Source organism: Lontra canadensis, unplaced genomic scaffold, assembly GCF_010015895.1.
Source record: "Lontra canadensis isolate GAN:19392208 unplaced genomic scaffold, GSC_riverotter_1.0 scaffold309, whole genome shotgun sequence".
Classification (NCBI taxonomy): domain Eukaryota; kingdom Metazoa; phylum Chordata; class Mammalia; order Carnivora; family Mustelidae; genus Lontra; species Lontra canadensis.
The window spans coordinates 70,288-90,733 of record NW_022631303.1 but is presented as its reverse complement, the minus strand read 5'-3'; the positions used below and the strand labels follow the sequence as shown (position 1 = coordinate 90,733).

Below are 20,446 nucleotides of genomic sequence, written 5' to 3'. Positions count from 1 at the left end.
CTAAATATGGCACTTTAAACCTGCATTTAATGATCTCTTGCTAAGGTTAAAAGGGTCAAATTCTTGAAATACTTCAAAATCCAAAGGGAATAATGTAGAAGTAACAGCCCACTCTTGCTTGTCACATACTCCTGACAAATGAGTCACTTCCAGGGAAATCACTGGATCTAAAATGCTGGAGCACAGAATTTTGTCTCCCGTCTACTCCACCTGTATCTACACAGGAACTAAGAGATGGGCATGTGCTCTCAAATGGATTGTTAATCAGAGCTCCTCAAACTGCTTAATGAAATGTTCAAATGTCCCAGTTTCTTTTCTGACCAGAAAGGGAATATGAAGTTAGATGTCAATCTCAACAATTTGAGGCTCTTAACATTTCCTTTAAAATCACATATAAACTGTTCTCTATTCCTTTGGAAAGTAGAAAATAGCCACCCTCAGGAAAAAGGAAAACAACATTTATGGTAGAAGATAAAATATGATGTGATTTTGTTAAGATCCGCTGCTGGCTTGCTCAAAAGGCTACTGCTTCTTGTTCAAGCTGCCACAGCAAATCTTTGCTAGTAGGGAAAAAAATTTCCATGGCTCAATGATGAGATAATATCAGTAAGCAATTTATTAAAGAGCCTGCCATCCATCACTGGAATTTGGAACAATAATGATGCATTGAAAATAAGTATTCATCCCAGGTTTTTTTTCCCCTCCTCACAAATTCCTTCAGCTCCAATATCTCTTCAGTAAATTGTTAATAGTATTTTGCTCTTTGTCTTTTTGGAAACAAACCCAGGAGTGAGAAGGCACCAGCAGCAGCTGCCACAAACCCAATGGTACTTATTGCTTGATTGGCCTATAAAGAAATGAGAAACAAACAAAAAACAAATCTTATTCTAAAGGCATCTCTGTCCTAAACCCAAACTTTAGCTTGTTTTTAAAATGAAGACCTTTTTAATGTACAAAGGATAAATTTAAAGCTTCATGTAAAATTTAACTGTGTATGAACACATAAATTTATGATTTTTATAATTATGACAAAGATATAGTTAAATACACATATGTATATATTCTTCATATTTTTGTGGTCCCCAACAATTTATAACTCATCATGGCACAATTCCTTATAAACATGGTAGTACATCTGGGAGGTAGTAGTACTCCTGTTTTGCAAAGCTTGGTAAGTTAAGTGATTTGCCTGAGGTCATTCCACCATGATGTTTAGAAATAGGTTGAGTCATGAACCAATTGCCTCTAAACAATCATTATCTCCTAAACACATACAGGTTGGTTGGGTCTATACCAGGGTGAAAATCTGAGTGTGTGTGTGTTTTCTGACTTGAGAATGTCTACTAGCAAAATAATTCAGAGATGTCATCTAAGCTAAATACCTATAAGCTCTTATTTGGTAGATACAATTTCTATTTTGATAAACAAACTTCCAAAGAAGTCAATAATGATGTTAACTATTGTGTCAAAAATTAATTTCTCATGTAGACAAACTAAAATAAACCACTCTCAAGCTCAATTGTCCATAAAGGAGTTCAGACATTTATAGCTTTAAGGATATTAATCATCATGATGAGGGATCTAATGAATATTCATGGTTTTCATGGCACTCAGCTAATATTGCCTTCCATCTGTATGAGTTTGAGTGCAATTTTATGACCCAAAGGTCACATTCAGATGCTTCAGAGTCATCAGGTATTCTGAAAACAACAGTTGTTCTTTGGGATTTAAGAATCGGGCTTTCAAATAAAACAAAACATTTCTCCCAAATGACTCTAGGGACCAACCCAAATACTGGAAATCCTGACCCAGCTCACATTTGAGCACTCCTTCTGTCTAACCCACAGGCCTTCCCCACATAGGTTGCCATCCCCACAAGACTGCTACACAGTGCTACCTCCCCAACTATAGCTTCCCTGTTGGAAATAGACCACAAGGGCCTGGCCAAGAAAGAAACACGTTATACCATCCTGTGGTCTCTAGGGACAAGGCCTGTCATTGTAGCTCCCTGCTCTGCCACCATCCTCAGTTGCCAGGGAGAATGGCATTGGCAAACAACTGACAAATCCAATTTAGTTTACAATTCTAATTCTGTTTGGTTGATTATTTTATTCATACATTTTAATGAGTCACCACCTAAGTTATTTCCCAGGGAAGAGTCAGAATTTGCCACAGCATAGAGCTACCCACTTGGCACATGGAGAGCCAAAGGGACAGGAAAATACGAGATAAAGGACAACATTCCAAAGAGGGGAAAAATCAGTAATCAGACAAGAATCAAGGATTATAAATCAAGCCTAACCCTCATTTAATTTCAGGCACATACTGAGATCCCAGGAAGTTTTGAGATGGGGAAGTGTGGAAGGTAATAAATAAGAAGTTGCAATTGGTGCCTTTAGAAAGAGGAGTCAAAAGAGAGCCTGGGGAGGTGGCAGAGGCCTATGGGTAGGGTGGTCCCAGCTAAATGCAGACCTAATTCACTGTGTCTCCTTCAGCCGCTTGAAACATAAGAGGCGAGAGAAATCCCACAGATCTAAGAGGTCTGGGGAGAGCAATGTGATCCTAAACCAAAACCCCCTGAGAGCACATAGGCCAGATACCATGACAAGGAAGCTACTTCCTACAGTGTAGGCAGTTTCCCAAATCCCAAACACTTATTTCAAGTTATAGTCCAGATGGCAAAATTCTGAGTAATTTGGATAATCTCTTGGAGTTATGTGTAATGGGATTTGACCTGCAAGAATATAACATCCCAGAATGTTCTCAGTGAACTAGAGCTTTTATTTTACAATTTAGGATTATAAAATCACTTAAGCTGACTTTTCACATTTTATCCTTTACAGGGTTCATAAAGAATAAAGGCCATATTCCGAGGATCTATACATGACCAATGAAACATTAGCTGAATCTGGAGTGCTGTGTCCTGACATAGTGTAGCTGGGTCACAGATGACTTCAGGGCTTATCAAAATTCCTCTTCCCCTGAGACGAAGGCCACAGTGCTATGCACTGAAGCACAGTCAGACTGTATCACAGTTCAGCTTGTCCAGGCCTATTCAAGGGCGCTGCCATCTTCCACAAAGGCAGGCACATTTTAATACCTTGTTAAGACTGTAACAGTGGTGGGGCGCTTGGGTGGCTTAGTGGGTTAGGCCTCTGCCTTCGGCTTGGGTCCTGATCCCAGAGTCCTGGAATCGAGCCCCGCATTGGGCTCTCTGCTCAGCAGGGAGCCTGCCTCCACCTCTCTCTCTGCCTGCCTCTCTGCCTACTTGTGATCCCTGTCTGTCCAATAAATAAATAAAATCTTTAAAAAATAAATAAATAAATAAATAAATAAATAAATAAAAGACTGTAACAGTGGCAAATGTCTATTTAAGAATTTTTTTAAAGGCAAGCCACAGACTAGAAAAAAAACGTTTCCAAAGACAGATCTGGTAAAGAACTGTTATTCAAAATATGCAAAAAGCTCTTAAAACTCAACAAAAAGAAAATGAGCAAGGAACCCAATTTAAAAATCTATAATTGACAAAAGATCTCAAAGGAAACATCATCAAATATGATATGCAGGTGACAAAGAAGCACATGAAAGGATGCTTAACTTCACAGATTTAGGGAATTGCAAATTAAGACAATGAGATACCACTCTGTACCTAGCAGAATGGCTAAAACCTAAAATGATCACAACTCCAAATCCTAAAGACGATGTGGAAAAACAGGAACTCTCATTTACTGTTGGTGGGAATGCAAAAGGGTAGAGCCACTTTGTAAGACACTTTGGTGGTTTCTTACAAAACTAAACATCCTCTTACCATACAATCCAGTAATCATGCTCCTTGGTATTTACTGAAAGGAGCTGAAAATTCATATCCACATGAAAACCTGCACACAAATGTTTCTAGTAGTTTTAGTCACGATTACCAAAGCCTGAAATCAACCAAGATGTTTTTTAGTAGGTGAATGTATATCCAGACAATGGAATGTTATTGAGTGATAAAGAAAAGTGAGCTACCAAACCATGAAAATAGATGGAGGAATTTTACATGAATGTTGCTTAGTATGCATACTGCTCAATTGTTGCCAGAGGTTTAGAGTGAAGGAAAGATGAATACTCAAGTGGAAGATAGAGGAATTTTAAGGCAGGGAAATTATTCTGTATGAAACTATAGTGATGTATATATATATGTCACTATACATCTGTCAAAATTTATAGAATGTACAACACTGAGAGTGAACCCTAATGTAAACTATTTTAGGAGAGGCAAAACTTTTTCCTGTATCCACCTTAGTTTCTCAGCTAAACCTTATTAACAAAAGACAACTTTACAAAAGAAAACCAACAAGTTTACTAACATATTCATCTCATATATACATGGGAGAAACTCAGGGAAGAGTATCTCAAAGAGGTGGAGTAGAATTCAGGCTTATATGGCATCTTCAAAAAAGAACAGTAGGTTTGTAGAGTAATGACAGGACAAAAGAAAGCAGTTTTAGGCTTCCCAGAGCAGCAGACCATGGGAAGGTAAATATATGAGAAACTTATGACAAAATCTAGTTAGTTAAGGTTGTCATTTAGATTCCTCTGGTGTCCTCTCCAGGCTGGTAAGAGTCTTAATGATAACCACCAGTTGTCCTGGATGATTAACTTTTGTCCTTCCTGCTAGAGAAGGGCAGAGGGACACCTTTGAAAATGTATGTCCAACTTTTACGGTCTGCTTCTCAACTGCTTTCAGCTCAAAATAATCCTTATGCCACATATTTTGAGGTGACATATTCCAGCTTTCATCACTATGTACTCTAATGGGTAACATGTCAGTGTTGGTTCATCTTTTGTAACAAGTATACTACACTGATGTGGACTGTTAATAGTGGGGAAGGCTGTGTACATGGCTAACGGGGAGGGCTTTGAGGGAACTCTCTAAACTTCTAGTTCAATTTTGCTGTGAACTATATACTGCTCTAAAAAATAAAGTCTATTACTGTTTTTTTGAATACAGACAAACACAAAGAAGACAAAAATGGGGCTACAATCCTTCCACCTTTCTAATCTTTTTAAATGCATTTGCAGTTTTTTAAATTGGGATAAACACACAGCCATCCCCCCCCAAAAAACAGTTCTAAGCTCAAGACCCCAAAGCCCTGAGGAGATCCAAAAATGAATCCAATATTAGCTATTATTAGTAATAATACTACTAATTATTGATAGTTATGAAAATAATAATACAAGTGCTATAGTTTCTATCAGGTCAACATTTTATTGAAGAGTACCAACAAAGATATATAAATTTTTTAAAATATTGTGATTAAAAATATTCATCCAAGTTTTGCTGGTTTGGTGATGAATAATATGTAATACATTGTGCTAACAGACTTCAAATATCTCCTATAATCCTCCAAACAACCTCAGTTTATAGATTAGGAAACTGATAAACAATGTTCCCAAAACCACCCAGCTAACCCCTGGGGAAGAAGTTGGTCTAGCTCCGGTCAGCAGAATTCCAAAGTTTAGATGGCTTCTTAAGGCTGTCACAGCACTGTCTTCAACAGAACCTGTTAGAGAACCATTCTAGTTGTTGAGGAATGATTAATTTTCCTGAGTTGATTCTGGGTATGAAAGGTGAAAAGATGAGGGATTGTAAATTAGAGTCAAAGCAAAAAGGTGGTATTAATCCTTTTTTTTTAAAAAAAAGCCACATTAAAAAAATTGCTTGTTGAACACAGCAGACAACTTTATCATTTGCAAAGGAGAGGGATGGACTGCATTTCCAGCTATATCACTAGTTTTCAATGCGAAGGTGAGCAGGAATTTGTGTGGATATCCTCTGTGTTCTGGTTCAGAAGCAATTTATTGTTATATGTGAATAGAACATTCATTATGTTAATGCATTTCCTAATAAAAATGAGTTTCCAATTAAATTATTTCCCAATGAAAACAAATGTATCCTTTCATAATGTTCCCTCTCCTATCTTCCCAAGCTTCCATGAGAAGAATTGTAAACTCATTCCTTAGAATAGACTTTTATATAACAGATTCAACAGTTTCAAGATACTGGGAACCTTTATTCATTCTCTTATATCACTTTAATAAATCTTTAGCTTAAAACATCCATGTTGGAATTGGATTGGTGGTATGATAGGAAAAAAGAAGGCAAATGAATCAAGCATGCTTTTAGTTAGGAATCTGCTATGCTACAAAATAGTGTGAGAAATGGCAACATTGCATGCTATTTTAAAAATAATCGATCCATTTTAAAAAAATTATCCAAAATCTCAATGAATCAAAGGAGCTGCTTAAAAGCACACAATTCCTCTGAAACTGGCATTGCAAGGAGACAGAAACCATTTTCAAATCCACCAAAATATGTCTGTCATTAGTTGGCCTCTCTCAGCTAAGGGAAAAGAATCCCAGAGTTACCATCTATGTTTTTGGCAAATGATCTCCCACTTAAAAATGTCAACATTCTTTTCAGAATGTTCTTTTCAGTGCATGAGGTTACTGATTTGAAACTGCTGTATGACAGGGAAATGGGAAAATAGAACAAAACAAAACCCTGAAGGACAGAGGATAATAGGACTGACAGAAAAGCTATGGTCTTGATTCTGCTTCAAGTTCCTCCCAGCCCCAAATTCATGATGTCCACATTCAAGCTTTAATTTGGCCATTAACTTGCTACATGACCTTGGTCAACTAGATTCCTTCCTTTATCCTTTGGAATTCTCATATTTTCTTGTCCTTTTCCTTTTGTTTGCTGCCTGGGAGTCTTACAGTCAGTAGTTATTATTTTTCCAACGTAAGAACCTTTTTATGTATCTTCTAAAGGAAACTCACCTGATCTGAAACTCCTTCTCCATAACGAAGCAAAGTCACAAAATGCTCACAGTTGTTGACAAGTATGTCATATTCCACCTCCTGTCCAATAACCATCTCTGACCGTTGCATGACTTCTTCCACGGGGAGAGGGGAGTAGGTCCCATCATATTTATTGTTTATTCTGTATGTGTCCTTTCCCACAACATCCCTCAGCAGCTGCATCTTCACCAGGGCTTTCCTGCTGAATATAGACTTGGCGCTCGTAAATGAGGAAGAAATGCCATCCTCTATAAGGAGAATTCTAGTTAGCAAGATCAAGTGATACAACCCAGTGAAATCCAATGCCATATAATTACAGTGCCACACTTTTGGAACTGATGGAGTCACTGAAGCCCCTGAAGGAAGGAAGCTCTGTTCCTAACTTACCACCAAACCAGAGGCCACTTAATCTTGCCAGACTGAACAACTCATTCTGTAAGTTTATCGGTAACAGTACAATATGAGTGGAATATAAGGAAACTCTCTGAATATTTGTATCTGCCCATAGAGCAGATTGGGTGAGAAAACTACCCATTCTTGAGGAATAAGATCTCTATCAGTTGGCATTATTGTTCGAGATCTTGGTATATGTTCTTAGCACAGTACATCTAAGACCACTGTCTACTTTTTTCTATAAAACATGCTCTTTTTCAGCATCTGAAACTTCCAAACTAGTATCTCTGGAGCTCGGCAGTTGTGTATTAGGATCAGTGAGTTCATCCTAGTCTCGAAGCTGTGCTCCTTACCCCTTCTTCTGCCTTTTACACTTGTCCTTTCAACTTGGCTTGAAATCTGCATGGTACAATTTGAAACCTGCATGATACCTCAGTCCTCTAAAGGGTCAGAGAGGATCAACTGGGGCCCTGCTTTTGTCTTGCCAGTTTCTTTCAACCAAGAAACTAGGTCCTGAAACTGAACCTAACCTAGTAGGTGCTGCCCAATAGATGTGGCCCTAGGCTATGCCCTACGCACCCACCTGTTATGTGCCCCATCCCCTGCCACTCCATTTTAGCTGCCTTATTTGGCAAGCATCTGCCTAGACTTCCAGGGACCATTGTCTCCTGGTCTGCTACTGTCAGTATCAGCCTGGACAGATGATTGCTCAGTGTTCAGCTCTAACACCAGGCCCTGGTCCCTCTCCATCTGCCTGAGACTGCTATGCTTGGCTATTTGTTCAAGTAAATCATGGATGGGGGGAGGGGATCTCCATATAACTGGTGGTTAGACACTCTTCCTTTTTCTACTTCTCTTTTTTCCTACCTTCCAAGCTCCTTTTCTTCAAGCAGCATTTCCAGTTACTATCTTACACATTGAAAGTCCTTATACATTACAAGTTCTTAAAGCCTGTATCTCCTAGTTAGAATTCCTAAAATTTAAAAAAAAAACTAGTCTGTTGCAATCCATTTACAGGTGAGGATATTGAAGTGTGGAGAGATAAACTGGCTTGCAAAATATGATGTGAGTAGTTAACAACAGAACCAGGAATTGGATTTCAGTATCCATGATCAAAGCTCCATGCTACAACCACAGTAATATGGAGCTTACTGCGTGAAAATAAAGAAAGAACAGGAAAATCTCTTTATTATTTTCCAGATGTGAAAACTGCAGAAATAATTTAACATTGCTTAATGGTAATCACCAGACTCTGCAGAAACTAATGGCTCTTTATCATATATGTTATTTTATTTGCCATTTCTATTTTCAATACTCTAGAACAAGAGGCAAATATCTCAAAATGTTGCAAAAACCACTTCATTAAAAATTCTCAGGTGTTTTCAAGATAGTAAGACTAGGATTACTAACACTTTTTCTAAAGGTATCATGTCCCAGTCTATTTAATTGCATATATTTTTTCTTAAGAAACGATTTGTGCTTATTTCTAAGCATTTAGGAAATACAAAAAAAAACCTACATAAACATGTAGATATAAATCACCCATTATCTACCCACCCAGAAATAACTGTTATTATTTTGATGTACTTCTATTATGTCTTCTTAACACATGAATACAGATGTGTGTATATGTGTGCATTCACATGTGTATATATTATTTCTTTGCAAACTAGGTATCACATTACATACTACATTTTTAATCTGGAATTTTCAAATAAATATCATGCAAGATTATCTCATGCAATTAAACATGGCCAGAAATATGATTTTTTAATGGCCATTATAGTAGCTGTTGTTTTGGCCTATCTAGCACCCCATCCCACAACTGACTCTTTCTTTCTGGAAAAGGTTTTGTATGGGTCAGTTATAGTATCTCATTCTCCTGGGCACAGGGATGGTCCAGTGATGGGCATGGGATCCACACTATATGAACTAGGATTATTCTCCATGCTAGTTCTTACTAGAACAGGAAGGGATTAGCTCTCTTCTATTGGGTCACAGGACTGTAAGAATGAGAGCCTAAGGATACTGACGGTCAATTAGTTCAGCTTCCTAGAGAGACATAGACTGGGAGTATTAAGACAATATACAGAAAGAAAATGCAGATATGAGGCTTGATAATCATGTTCAATCCCCTTCATCCAAGCATCCCTGAGTCCAGTACCATCTTCACCCTTTTTGTAGTTCCCCTCAGTGAAGCAATGAATTTGCCTTTTTGCTCAACCTAATTTGTTTGTTTTCTGTTACTTGCAACTAAAGAATTCTGTCAAACATAGAATATGTTTGACATATCTAATATGTCAAATATTAGATATGTCATATATCTAATATTCTGTGGCAAAGTCATAATTCATTTAACTAGTTCCCTACTGAACATTAAGCAACTGAGAATTTCTTTTTTTGTGTCTCTTAGTCTCCTCCACATATTTCATCCATTCCCCTATCCTCTCCCCTCTGGTAACCACCCATTTGCTCTCTATATTTACGAGTCTGTTTCTGGCTTGTTTGTTCACTTGTGTGTGTGTGTGTGTGTGTGTGTGTGTGTGTTTTAGATTCCATATGTAAGTGAAATCATATGGTATTTGTCTCTCTCTGTCTGACTTATTTCACTTAGCATAATACCCTCTAGGTGCATTCATGTTGTTGCAAATGGCAAGAACTCATTCTTTTTCATGGCTGAGTAATATTCCATTATTTATATACCACATCTTCTTTATCCATTCATCTATGGATGGACACCTAGATTGTTTCCCACATGTTAGCCATCGTAAATAATGCTGCAATAAACATAGGGGTACATATATCATTTCAAATTAGTGTTTTCATTTTCTTTAGGTAAATATCCAATAGTGGAATTACTGGATCATAGGACTTTCTATTTTTAATTTTTTGAGGAACATCCATATTGTTTTCTACAAAGTGGCTGCACCAGTTTGCATTCCCACCAACAGTGCTAGAGGGTTCCCTTTTTCTCCACATCCTCACCAACATTTGTTATTTTGCTATTATCTATTTTTTAAACTGTTATAAATGAGGTAAAAGTAAACACTCTTATAAGGAATGTTATTCCACATTTCTATAAATATTTCTGAAGAATAAAATCATGGAAGTACAATTACAGGGGCAGAATATATGAACTCTTTTAAGACTTTTAATACATAGGAACGCCTGGGTGGCTCAGTGGGTTAAAGCCTCTGCCTTCAGCTCAGGTCATGATCCCAGGGTCCTGGGATCCAGATGCACACATCGGGCTCCCCGATGCTCAGGAAGCCTGCTTCTCCCCCTCCCACCCACCTCCCCTCCACCCCCCACCACTTGTGTTCCTTTTCTCGCTATGTCTCTCTCTGTCAAATAAATAAAATCTTTTTAAAAAGACTTTTAATACATACAGTTAAATTGCTTTCAGGAACGATGTTAGCAACTTTCATTTCTTGAAACAATATCCTTGTTTTTATTTCCTTATAGCCTTATCCACACTATTATCATTTTAAAATCTTTGCTAATGTGATAGTCATAAAATCTATTATTTTATTATACAATTTCTAGATTACTACCTTTAAAGATAGGTATTGGCTTCTGGTATTCTTTTCCTATAAACTGTTCATAGTTCCTTACCCAGTTGTTTGTTGGGATTTTGATGTTTATGTATCCACAGCATCTAGAATAGCATTTGGCATATGCTGAGTAATCTATAAATAAATGCTGAATGAATTGATATAATTTGTGTGATATATAAAGAGTAAATGAAACAAGTTGGGATTGGAAGACAATGATTCTTACCATGTTTGTGACAAATATTTTCCCCAGTGGATTATTTACTTTTTCATTTTTTTTTTCCAATCCAGAGGTTTTAAATCTTATGTTAATTGGTCTTTGTGATTTATCCAGTCCCAGTTTGGTCTTAGTATGTCCTTCTCTAAACCTGTTTCAGATAGGTTTATCTACTTTCTATATTTTGTTTCTATTTTATTTCATGAATTCATTCATGATTCCTCCTTATAACAAGAAAACTCAAAAGCTCTTAGGAGTTGCTGTAAACAAACCTTACCTAGAGGTGCTATGTTGATAACATAACCATCACCCAAGTACAGTGCCCAGTGCTGATAGCCAGAACGAAATACTTCAATCAAGTCCCCTGGCTGGGGGTTACCAGGATAGCTCAAACTAAAGCAATCATTAAACGCCATCTGAAATGATAGACACAGAGGAGATCTAGCTGACATGACTTGCCAAAAGAAAATTCGTTTAAGACTTTCATAGAAGTATAGACACACAGAAATTATTGGGATTGCATTCCTTATTAAAGACTTAAACTCATGCCACTGTCCTTTTCTTTGAATGATTCCAACACTCTATTATATGCATACAGTTGAAAAAGATGTGAGAAAGAATTTTGTTTGCTAATTGCTTAATTTTCTATAGCAATGCTTCTCATCCTGGTCAATCTCAGGGCTCCTTTACAATAGTAAGCATTTTATAGTTCCCTCTTTAAATCCAGAAATTCATAGATAGGATAATTTACCTACATACAAAATTTCCAAAGTATTAATAGGATGTCCTATTTGGAATAGAAAGGGGAATTTAATTTATAATAACATCTGTTTTATGTAAACACTCAGTCTGTGACTGTACCAAAACCCATAATAAAGTATCCATATGCTTGTACTTACTTAGCATGAAAAAGGTCAACATTCAGAAGCAGAAGATGCGAAGTCTTTCCGCCTTTCATATACCAGCCTAGTAAAATCAAAGAACAGGGCATGGGTGGATACTGATATTCTGTGCAAAAACATACCTTATATTGCAAAACTTACTCTATCATTTAACTTAACCAGAGATAAGTTCCAGGCTCAGATGAGTGGCCAGCCAGATATTCAGTCATACTGTAAGAAACAGAACATTGCTTCCTTGTGCCAAACTGTATCATGCAGGACTAGGCACTTCAGTCTCTACCCACTAAATAATCAGTAAATGCTCCGTGTCATATGACAACCACGAATATCCCCACCTATTTCCACCACTCCCCTACTGCTTCACTCACTGTCTGATTCCTTACTTACTGATTCCAAAAACAGTGTAAAGTAGCCATCGTAGAAGTGAGACAACTTGAAAGGTTGGGGAGTTCACCATGTTGATGAATATGTCTGAAAATTCTGAGTTTGGTGAAGATTTTTTTTTTTAATCAATACTTTTCAGAAAGAACATAGAAATCCCTGATGGTTGATTTTTATGGGAGGTTACATTTCCTATGTATGTATGGCATGGAAGTAGAATGACTCAGCAGGCGGAAGTTAAGAGACATTCATCAATACTCAAAAGGAGATTTAGTGCTGTATCCGTGTTGAATCTTCAATTGACAGCAGATTCTCATCATCTCTCACTCTAATATAGATATGTATGCTCATTAACAAAATAAATCCAAGTGCCAGAAAGGGAAATTTCCAAACCATCTAAGTTATAATCATAATAGCATAGGCTAAGGACTTGGGAATACAGACTATCATTTTTCTGGCACTCTAAAAGTCTTTTTTACAACACTTCATATTGGGAGGGTGTTTTCCCAAGTATTTGTGTGCCATCTGTTGAAAACTTCAATCATCACACTGTCACAGAAATCCCGCCAAATGTAAGCTGTCCATCTGTTGAAAAATAACTATGAAAACAACTTTATGGAAACCATTAAGTCTAACCGCTCTGTCAAATATGTTTGAGTCTTATTAAGATGGAGTTCAGAATTTGGCCACATGGGCACTAAAAGGAAAAATAGATCATATACTATGAAATAAACAAACACATTTCCCATGAATAAGATTCAGCAAACACACCCAGCTGCCTACTAGAATTCAGGGACCCAGCCAAGTGCACAACAATAATCATCCTTTGAACACAGAGCACTTTGTAGTGTAACATTTTTTTTTTCAAATGCACTATCTCCATTAACCCTATTTAACTTTTTAAACAACTATTTGAGCTTATTATGTTGCCATCACATTTTGCAGGGAAAAAAATATACAACAGCTAATGCCAACTTCTGGAAAATACTCCTTGAAACCTTCGTACAGATCACTTATATTGGGGTTATATCCCAGGAAACCCATTGTTAGTTGAAAATACCATAGGTCAAAATGCATTTTCTTTATCTAACCCACCAAACTCCATAACTTAGCCTAGCCTACCTTCTACATGCTCAGAACACTTCCATAAGCCTACAGTTGGCAAAATCATCTACCACAAAGCCTATTTTATAATCAAGAGTTGAACATCTCGTGTAATTTATTGAGAATTGTATTGAAAATGAAAAATGTGGCTGTATGGCTATATGGGTACAAAATGGTTCCCAATGCTGGAGCAGTGGTGGTGAGCTACTGTAACCAGGCTTTGTGGACTAGCCAAAGCTAGACAGATAGATGGTAAGCCACAGAGGTGGCTGTGTGTAAATGTTGAGTAAGTAGCTCATGGCTTTTGTGTGATTTGAGCTCCTTATCCTTTCAGCCACAATAATTCCATGAAATGGATGATTCCACTGCACAATTTTAATATATTTAACACATTTTCAATTCTGACACATAGTTTGTAAACTGATTTATGAAATGTAAGTTAATTGATTTCACGAACCCTATCATTTATATATATTGAAGGATGGTGGGATAACAAGGAAAACATTTCATATGAGTAGCCACTCAAGAAACTAAGGGAGGAGATTGGAAGCTAATATGTAAGGGGAAAGTGAGTTCCAACAGTAAGTGCTTAGAAACACAGCAATTTATTGCAGAAAGGTACATCAGACATTACATAATCCACTGCTCTCCAAACTTGTTTTTAGCAGCAGGGCCCCGAATTAAATCAAATATCAGAGGGACCCACAAAAATATAAAACACAAAAGTACCTCTATCCTGGATGAAGTCAGGAAGGAGCATGAGAGTCCCATCTGCTTCTCATTGCTGCTGCTACTGAGGTTCTCTGGGGCCCCAGAAATTCTAGGAATGGAGCTTGAATAACACCCATCTAGTTCTAGAACAGCCCCTCATTTTCAAGATAGGGGAACTAGTAACAGGTGGACACTTTGACTCACCAAAGGTCATATGCTATTTTACAAAAGATTTTCAAGAAATGGTGGGAGAGCAATTGAATACTCATTAAAAAAAAAAAAACAGGGGGCGCCTGGGTGGCTCAGTGGGTTAAGCCTCTGCCTTCAGCTCAGGTCATGATCTCAGGGTCCTCGGATCAAGCCCCACATCGGGCTCTCTGCTCAGTGGGGAGCCTGCTTCCCCCCATCTCTCTGCCTACCTCTCTGCCTACTTGTGATCTCTCTCTCTCTCTCTCATTCTCTCTGTCAAATAAATAAATAATGTTAAAAAAAAAAAAACAGACAAAAAAAAAAATAAATACAAACCTCTACCCAAGTCTCACACCTTATACAAAAAATATTTCAAAATGGATCATGGAATTAAATGTAAAACTATAAAACATAGAGGAGAAAGCACATAAAATAAATTCTCCAGGATCTAGGGTAGATGGGTTCTTAGTCTTGATACCAAAAGTACTATCCATACAAGGAAAAATTGGCAAATTGACGTCCTCAAAATTTAGAATTTTGCACTGAAGAAGACCCTGTTAAAAGCTCAAGAAGACAAATTACAGAATGGGAGAAAATATTTGCAAATCCCATAACTAAGAAAGGACGACTACTGAGAACATAGAAAGAACTCTCAAAACTCAAGAGTGAGAGAGCACGGAATGCAATTAGAACCTGACTACGAGACACAAAGACATTTCACCAGAGAAGAGACTCAGATGTCAAGTAAGCCATGTTAAACATCATTAGCCACTTGGGAAATGCAGATTAAAACCACAATAGGATAACATCACACACTTACCCCAATAACAAAAATTAAAAATACTGACAACAGAAAATGCCAACAAGGATGCACAGCAACTCTATCACTCATTTGCTGGTGAGAACATAAAACGGCATAGCCATTCTTGAAGCAATTTCTTTAAAAACTTGTAACTGCCATATGATCCAGAGATGTACTGCTAGACATTTACCCCAGAGACTGAAGACAATGAAGACTTATATTTACACAAAAACCTATACATGAGTGTTTAGGGCAGCTTATTTGTAATAGCCCCAAACTGGAAACAGCCCAGGAGACCTTCAATGGGTAAATAAATTGTGGTACAGCCATAGCATGAAATACTGCTAAGGAAGAAAAAGAAACAAACCACTGATACGTGCGGCAACCTGAGTGAATCTGCAAAGAATTATGCTGAGTGAAAAAAACCAATGCCAGAAAGTGTGATACCGTATGATTCTATCTATAGAATATTCTTGAAATGACAAAATCAGAGAAAGAGAGAAGAAATAGTGGTTGCCGGGGGTTAAGGAAGTGGTGAGAGGGAGGAGAGTGTCGCTATAAAAGGGCAACCTGAGAGATTCTAGAGATGATGGAAATGTTTTGCCTCTTGATCACATCAAAGCAATAACCTGTCTGTGATATCGCACTGCAGTTTGCAAGACGTTACCACTGGGGGAAACTGGGGAAAGGTGCAAAGGATCGCTCTGTGTTATTTCTTACAATTACATGTGGATCAAGAATTACCTAAAAACAAAAATATTAGTGAGAAAAGAGACCAATGCTTTTTTTTTTTAAATATAGGACATAGGAGAGGACAAATATGTGGAAGTTATATCGAGGGAGATTTCAGCTGTGTAGGAGGAAAACTTCATCGAAAGTTGTCCAACAATGGCACAGAGCACCTTGTGCAGATAGCAGTCTGTCACTGGGCATGTTTAAATACAGTCAGGGTTGATAAAAATGGCATTTCCACAGTAGTGGTGGAAAGCGAGAGTGATTAGGGCTAGAAGGCCTTGTAAGGTCCCTTTCAGCTCTGATGTTCTCTCCTTCTGTTTTCCCAGCGTGGTGCTAGGGGGAATCCTCAAATCAACACCATGAACGAGAGAGAATTATTTCCCCCATTTTAAAGATGAGGCTTATGGTGTCCACAAGCAGTTCAGGAACCTACCCAAAGTCACACAGTGGGAAAGGGCAGAACCCACAACCTGGACTCAGACTAGCCTCCTTCCAAGATCGGCTCCGTATCCTAACTGCTTCTGCTCATTCACACTGTACTGCCTCCATTGCTGGTATTTCAGCAGCCCTTCTAGCACACTCCTGGGCCACTTAGCCATTGGGAGCTGATTATTATGATCACCATTTTACAGATGAGGAACCTGAGGCTCCGATGAGTTATCTGTCAGACCTAAAATTACAAAGATAGTAAGTGGCAGAGAGAGAATTCAGTTCCAGGTCTGTCTTCTTATTCCAGCCTGCATGTTCCTTCTTTATACCATTGATTAACACCATTAACCAAAGGAACTGCTACTAAACATTTCTTATTTTCCCTCTTCTCAAAAGCCCATCACATGGAGAAGCTGTGAAAGCACATGGAATATATATTTCATCAACAACACAGAAAGTTTTTAAACATTTACATGCAGAACCAGAGAGTAATGGGAAATGGACCTTGGGGAATCCCTAATCTTCTCTTGCATGGGGGGTGTCAAGGTAGGGCTAGAAGCATCTAAAAGGCGCCTAGACTCAGACCTTAGACAAATGGCTATAACCTGTCTGCTTGGGTAACTTGATTTACATGGACCACATCTACCCATTTCATTTGGGCACACGAAAATAATAGTGCGCTTCATGAACATGAGATAACACAGAACTAATGAAAGATACATTTATGGGGCGCCTGGGTGGCTCAGTGGGTTAAGCCTCTGCCTTATCGAGCCCCACATCGGGCTCTCTGCTCCGCAGAGGGCCTGCTTTTCTCTTCTCTCTGCCTGCCTCTCTGTCTCCTTGTGATCTCTCTGTCAAATAAATAAATAAAAATTTTTTAAAAATTTAAAAAAAAGAAAGATCCATTTATAAAGTCCTCTATTACAATCTTTGTGTGTCTCCTTTAAGATAAAAAAGACTGTTTTAACAGTTCATCTGCACAGAATTGTTTGTCTAGTTCATAACAAAGAGTGGCATGAAGGTAAATCTGCAACCTTTGTACAAGAAATTTCTCGTTTCTACTGCCAAAACAGGCTACCTTGTTTACAGCTCCTTGTTGGTCCCTCCCAGTGCATCTAAAGATACAACTGTCCCCTGAACAGATAGAGACAGGCTGATTACCTGCTGCTCATGTCCATAGGCCACCTGTGTTACAGGAATACTAAGAGCACTTTTCCCACAAACTCCTCCCCAAAATGCAAAGCTGTTGGAAATCTGAAACACTGACACAGATCATCCTTAGTCCAACAATCTTCCAATTTGATTTGGACCCTTTCCCACTTCAGTGGAATTTTTTCATCCATGGTCCCAGTACACTGAGATGGTTCCACGAAGCCCCACATTCCCAGAACAGCTACTTCGCAACCTCTCAGAGCTGCAAGGCACTTTGGTTCCACATCTTCACTCTATAGCTGAGGAGATGAACCATCCTCCCCACCAGATAAACCACCCTCACTCAACCACTGCTTGGAATCCCTTCAAGGCTCCCCACTACTGACTTCCCATCTTGCCCGCATATGCTCATCCCCATGTTCTAGGAAAACCAAACTATTCATTATTCCTCACACTCACCTGGAATTTTGTTGCTAACACTGAACCTTCTACCTGGTATGCGCTGCCCCTTTCCAAATGCCCCCCAAAGTCCCACTCTTAGAGATCCAGGTCAGATGCCTCCTCCTTCCCAAGGTCTGCTGGCAATCAGCCAGAAATGTCTCCTTGGTAGTTTCCACGGTGCGTTATCTAACGCCTATTGTGTTTCCCACACCTGCGTCAGTTACTGGTGTCCGGGGAATAATCTCTTCCGCTCAGTATGGAGTGTTGGTTCTTGTTTGTCTCTACACCTTCAGTTTCTAGCAGAGCGCCTAGCACAAATGACTGCTGAGCAAATATTTAATGAATGAGGGAATGAGAAGCCCCAGCCTAGGGAGGACAGAGTGGTTGGGTTTTTCCAACACATAAATCATATTAATAGTCCCAAATGCCAAAGTAATATCACCATCCCCCAAATCTAATATTTCGTAATACCAATTACTTGTATTATTATCCGTATTCGTTCAGTGAGGACGATAGCTTCAAAAGACTTCTTATGAAAGACCAGTTTCTAGTCCTGTTCTGCTACTTAATAGCTGTGTGACTTAGGTACTGAGTCTCTCCCTGTGGAGTCGGTGCTTCCATTTGTAACAAATAAGGGCACGGAGGCTCTCTACTGGTCCTTTGAGTTTTGCACATCTGACAGGTGGTGCAAACAAGGTTATCTGGGAACCCAGAGGTCCTCCCCACCATCCCCAGCCCACCTTGCTCAAGCCCGAGGGCGTCTTTTCCGCTGGTGGCAGCTGTCGGGGTCCTGGGGTCGCCCTGGACTCGCAGCTGCCGTCCCTCTGGCTAGCGGCCACCGGCCCACTCCATCTACCCTCGGGATAGGTCAAGGCGCAGCTGCCCACGACCACTCGGCGCCGCCCTCCAGCCCAACGCCAGCTCCCCCGCGCGCCCCGGCGCCCACTGACGCAGCCGCTCACTCTTGCGGGCTCCCGCACTGGCCCGCGCCGCGGGGGTTCACACTCCTCACTCAGAGGAGCCCTGACAAGTCACCTGCCCTGTGCGCGTGCACGCACACACAAGCACGCACACACGCGCACACCCAGCGGTCAAAGCGCAGCCCCAGCGCGGAACCTGAACAATGAGGGAGCCCCCTCCACTCTCCCGGGAGGCCCCCCGCCCTCCCCACCCCGGCCCCTAGCCACTGGGATACTCTTGCATCAGATTTTTTATGGTATCAAGGATTGTGCTAGACACAGCAATTACTAAATTAATGTCTTGTTGAACCTGGAAATGTTCTTGTACACTCGTCATGCATGCACACTGCACCGCTAGAAGTATACACCCTTCTAGAGTTGCGCAGATTCCTTTACCCAGGAAAGGACCCTTAGTGCCTGTGCCCCCAGGAAAGCAGCTCGGTCTTTAACTCAGAAGTGGAAGGAGGGCGTGGCCTTAGAAAATTTCCCTGCTTCCAAAGACACACACCCCTACTGGATGAGAGCTTGGGAGCCTGATCCAGAGCCTAAGGGCTATGAGGACACACATGGACCCCGCTCCCTTTGGACCCCTACGTATCACCACCCTCTAACCTAAGATCAGCTTTAGAATGGGAAGAGGAGAAGAAGGAGAAAGGAGAGAGGAGGGCCTGCCAACCCCTCCGCAGCCAGGTACTAGTTTCTCCCAGTGCAAATTTACCTGGCTCCTGATGGGATGGGGCCTTCCTTAAAGACAAGCCACTCTCCTTCTCCAGCAGCCGGTGTGCCCCTCCCTCACCTCTTCTGCCCTTCCCTGCCAAAGTTCTGGTTCTGTAGGTCCTTTATTCAGCATGAATTGGGTGCATGTGACAGAGCAGGGCCTAACTGACTCTCTTTCAGGCCAGGTAGGTCAGCAGAGGTTTCCAGGAATAAAGCCATGCAAGTTTAAAAATAAAGCTGGGCATGAAGAGTATCCCTTTTCTTACTGCTAAAAAAGGGAGGCCAGGAAGACTAGCCAGCTAAGTAAGGAAAGCCTGGTGGACTGCTAAGTGAACTTTTTGGAGCTCTGTACAGGACTTTCCTTCAAATAAGTCATAACCTAGATTTTTACTCTGATTTAAATGGAATCACAGCTAAAAGGGAGGAGTCAAAGGCTGAAATAGCTTGCTAATTTTATCTGTTTTGCCACAGTAGGATAAGAATTATGTAAAGATGCAGCTGCCTTTATAAAGGAATCAGGTTCTGTTATGAAAATTAAGGGTGAACCTGCATGGTTTGAAACTAGGTCTGGCTTTGGCAACTTTGGAGACAGAGAGAGAACATAGAAAGACATGGAAAGCATGAGGGATCTAGATATAATCACCGGCAAAGTGGAAAGGAAACTAGAACACTTGACAGGCTGTAGCTTTGGGTAGCTTTTTTTTTTTTTTTTAGCTTATATTTTTATTATATGTTTCCTTTTTTATATATTTTTAGAGTTCTAAGCTGAATCAGATATACCTTTCAATACCCATTGAATGTCTGTAAGAGAAAGCCATAAACATGCATTTGCTTTATGTTCCCCAACTATTTCCATTGAGTCATCACTGAAGGAAGTGGTTCATGATTTTCTACAGGAGAGTTATTGTGAGCAT

The 20,446-nt window shown here is 39.5% G+C and overlaps 1 protein-coding gene across 3 annotated transcripts; it reads right to left on the bottom strand.

Moving 5' to 3' along the window:
- Positions 1–593: 593 nt before the first annotated feature.
- Positions 594–19,730, bottom strand: LOC116862725 (phospholipase A and acyltransferase 1-like). 3 transcript variants are annotated; one of them, XM_032850094.1, is made up of 5 exons: positions 19,534–19,730; positions 11,910–11,976; positions 11,288–11,426; positions 6,826–7,094; positions 594–847 (listed from the first exon to the last, which is right to left on the bottom strand). In XM_032850094.1, the coding sequence occupies exons 3-5, from the start codon at positions 11,424–11,426 to the stop codon at positions 746–748; spliced, it is 510 nt and encodes a 169-aa protein (XP_032705985.1). In that variant the 5' UTR covers positions 11,910–11,976; positions 19,534–19,730; the 3' UTR covers positions 594–745. The 3 variants fall into 3 exon arrangements, with proteins under 3 accessions (XP_032705985.1, XP_032705987.1, XP_032705986.1); XM_032850096.1 differs by lacking the exon at positions 19,534–19,730 and adding an exon at positions 18,597–18,737; XM_032850095.1 differs by lacking the exon at positions 19,534–19,730 and adding an exon at positions 17,875–17,974.
- Positions 19,731–20,446: the final 716 nt, after the last annotated feature.

Bases quoted from the DNA above. Each gene is read 5' to 3' on its own strand.
- LOC116862725 (XM_032850094.1), bottom strand. From the start codon at position 11,426: ATGGCGTTTAATGATTGCTTTAGTTTGAGCTATCCTGGTAACCCCCAG. The intron at 7,095-11,287 runs GTAAGGTTTGTT...TTCTCCTTATAG, and splicing joins TATCAACATAGCACCTCTAG to AGGATGGCATTTCTTCCTCA. The intron at 848-6,825 runs GTGAGTTTCCTT...ATTTCTTTATAG, and splicing joins GAGAAGGAGTTTCAGATCAG to GCCAATCAAGCAATAAGTAC.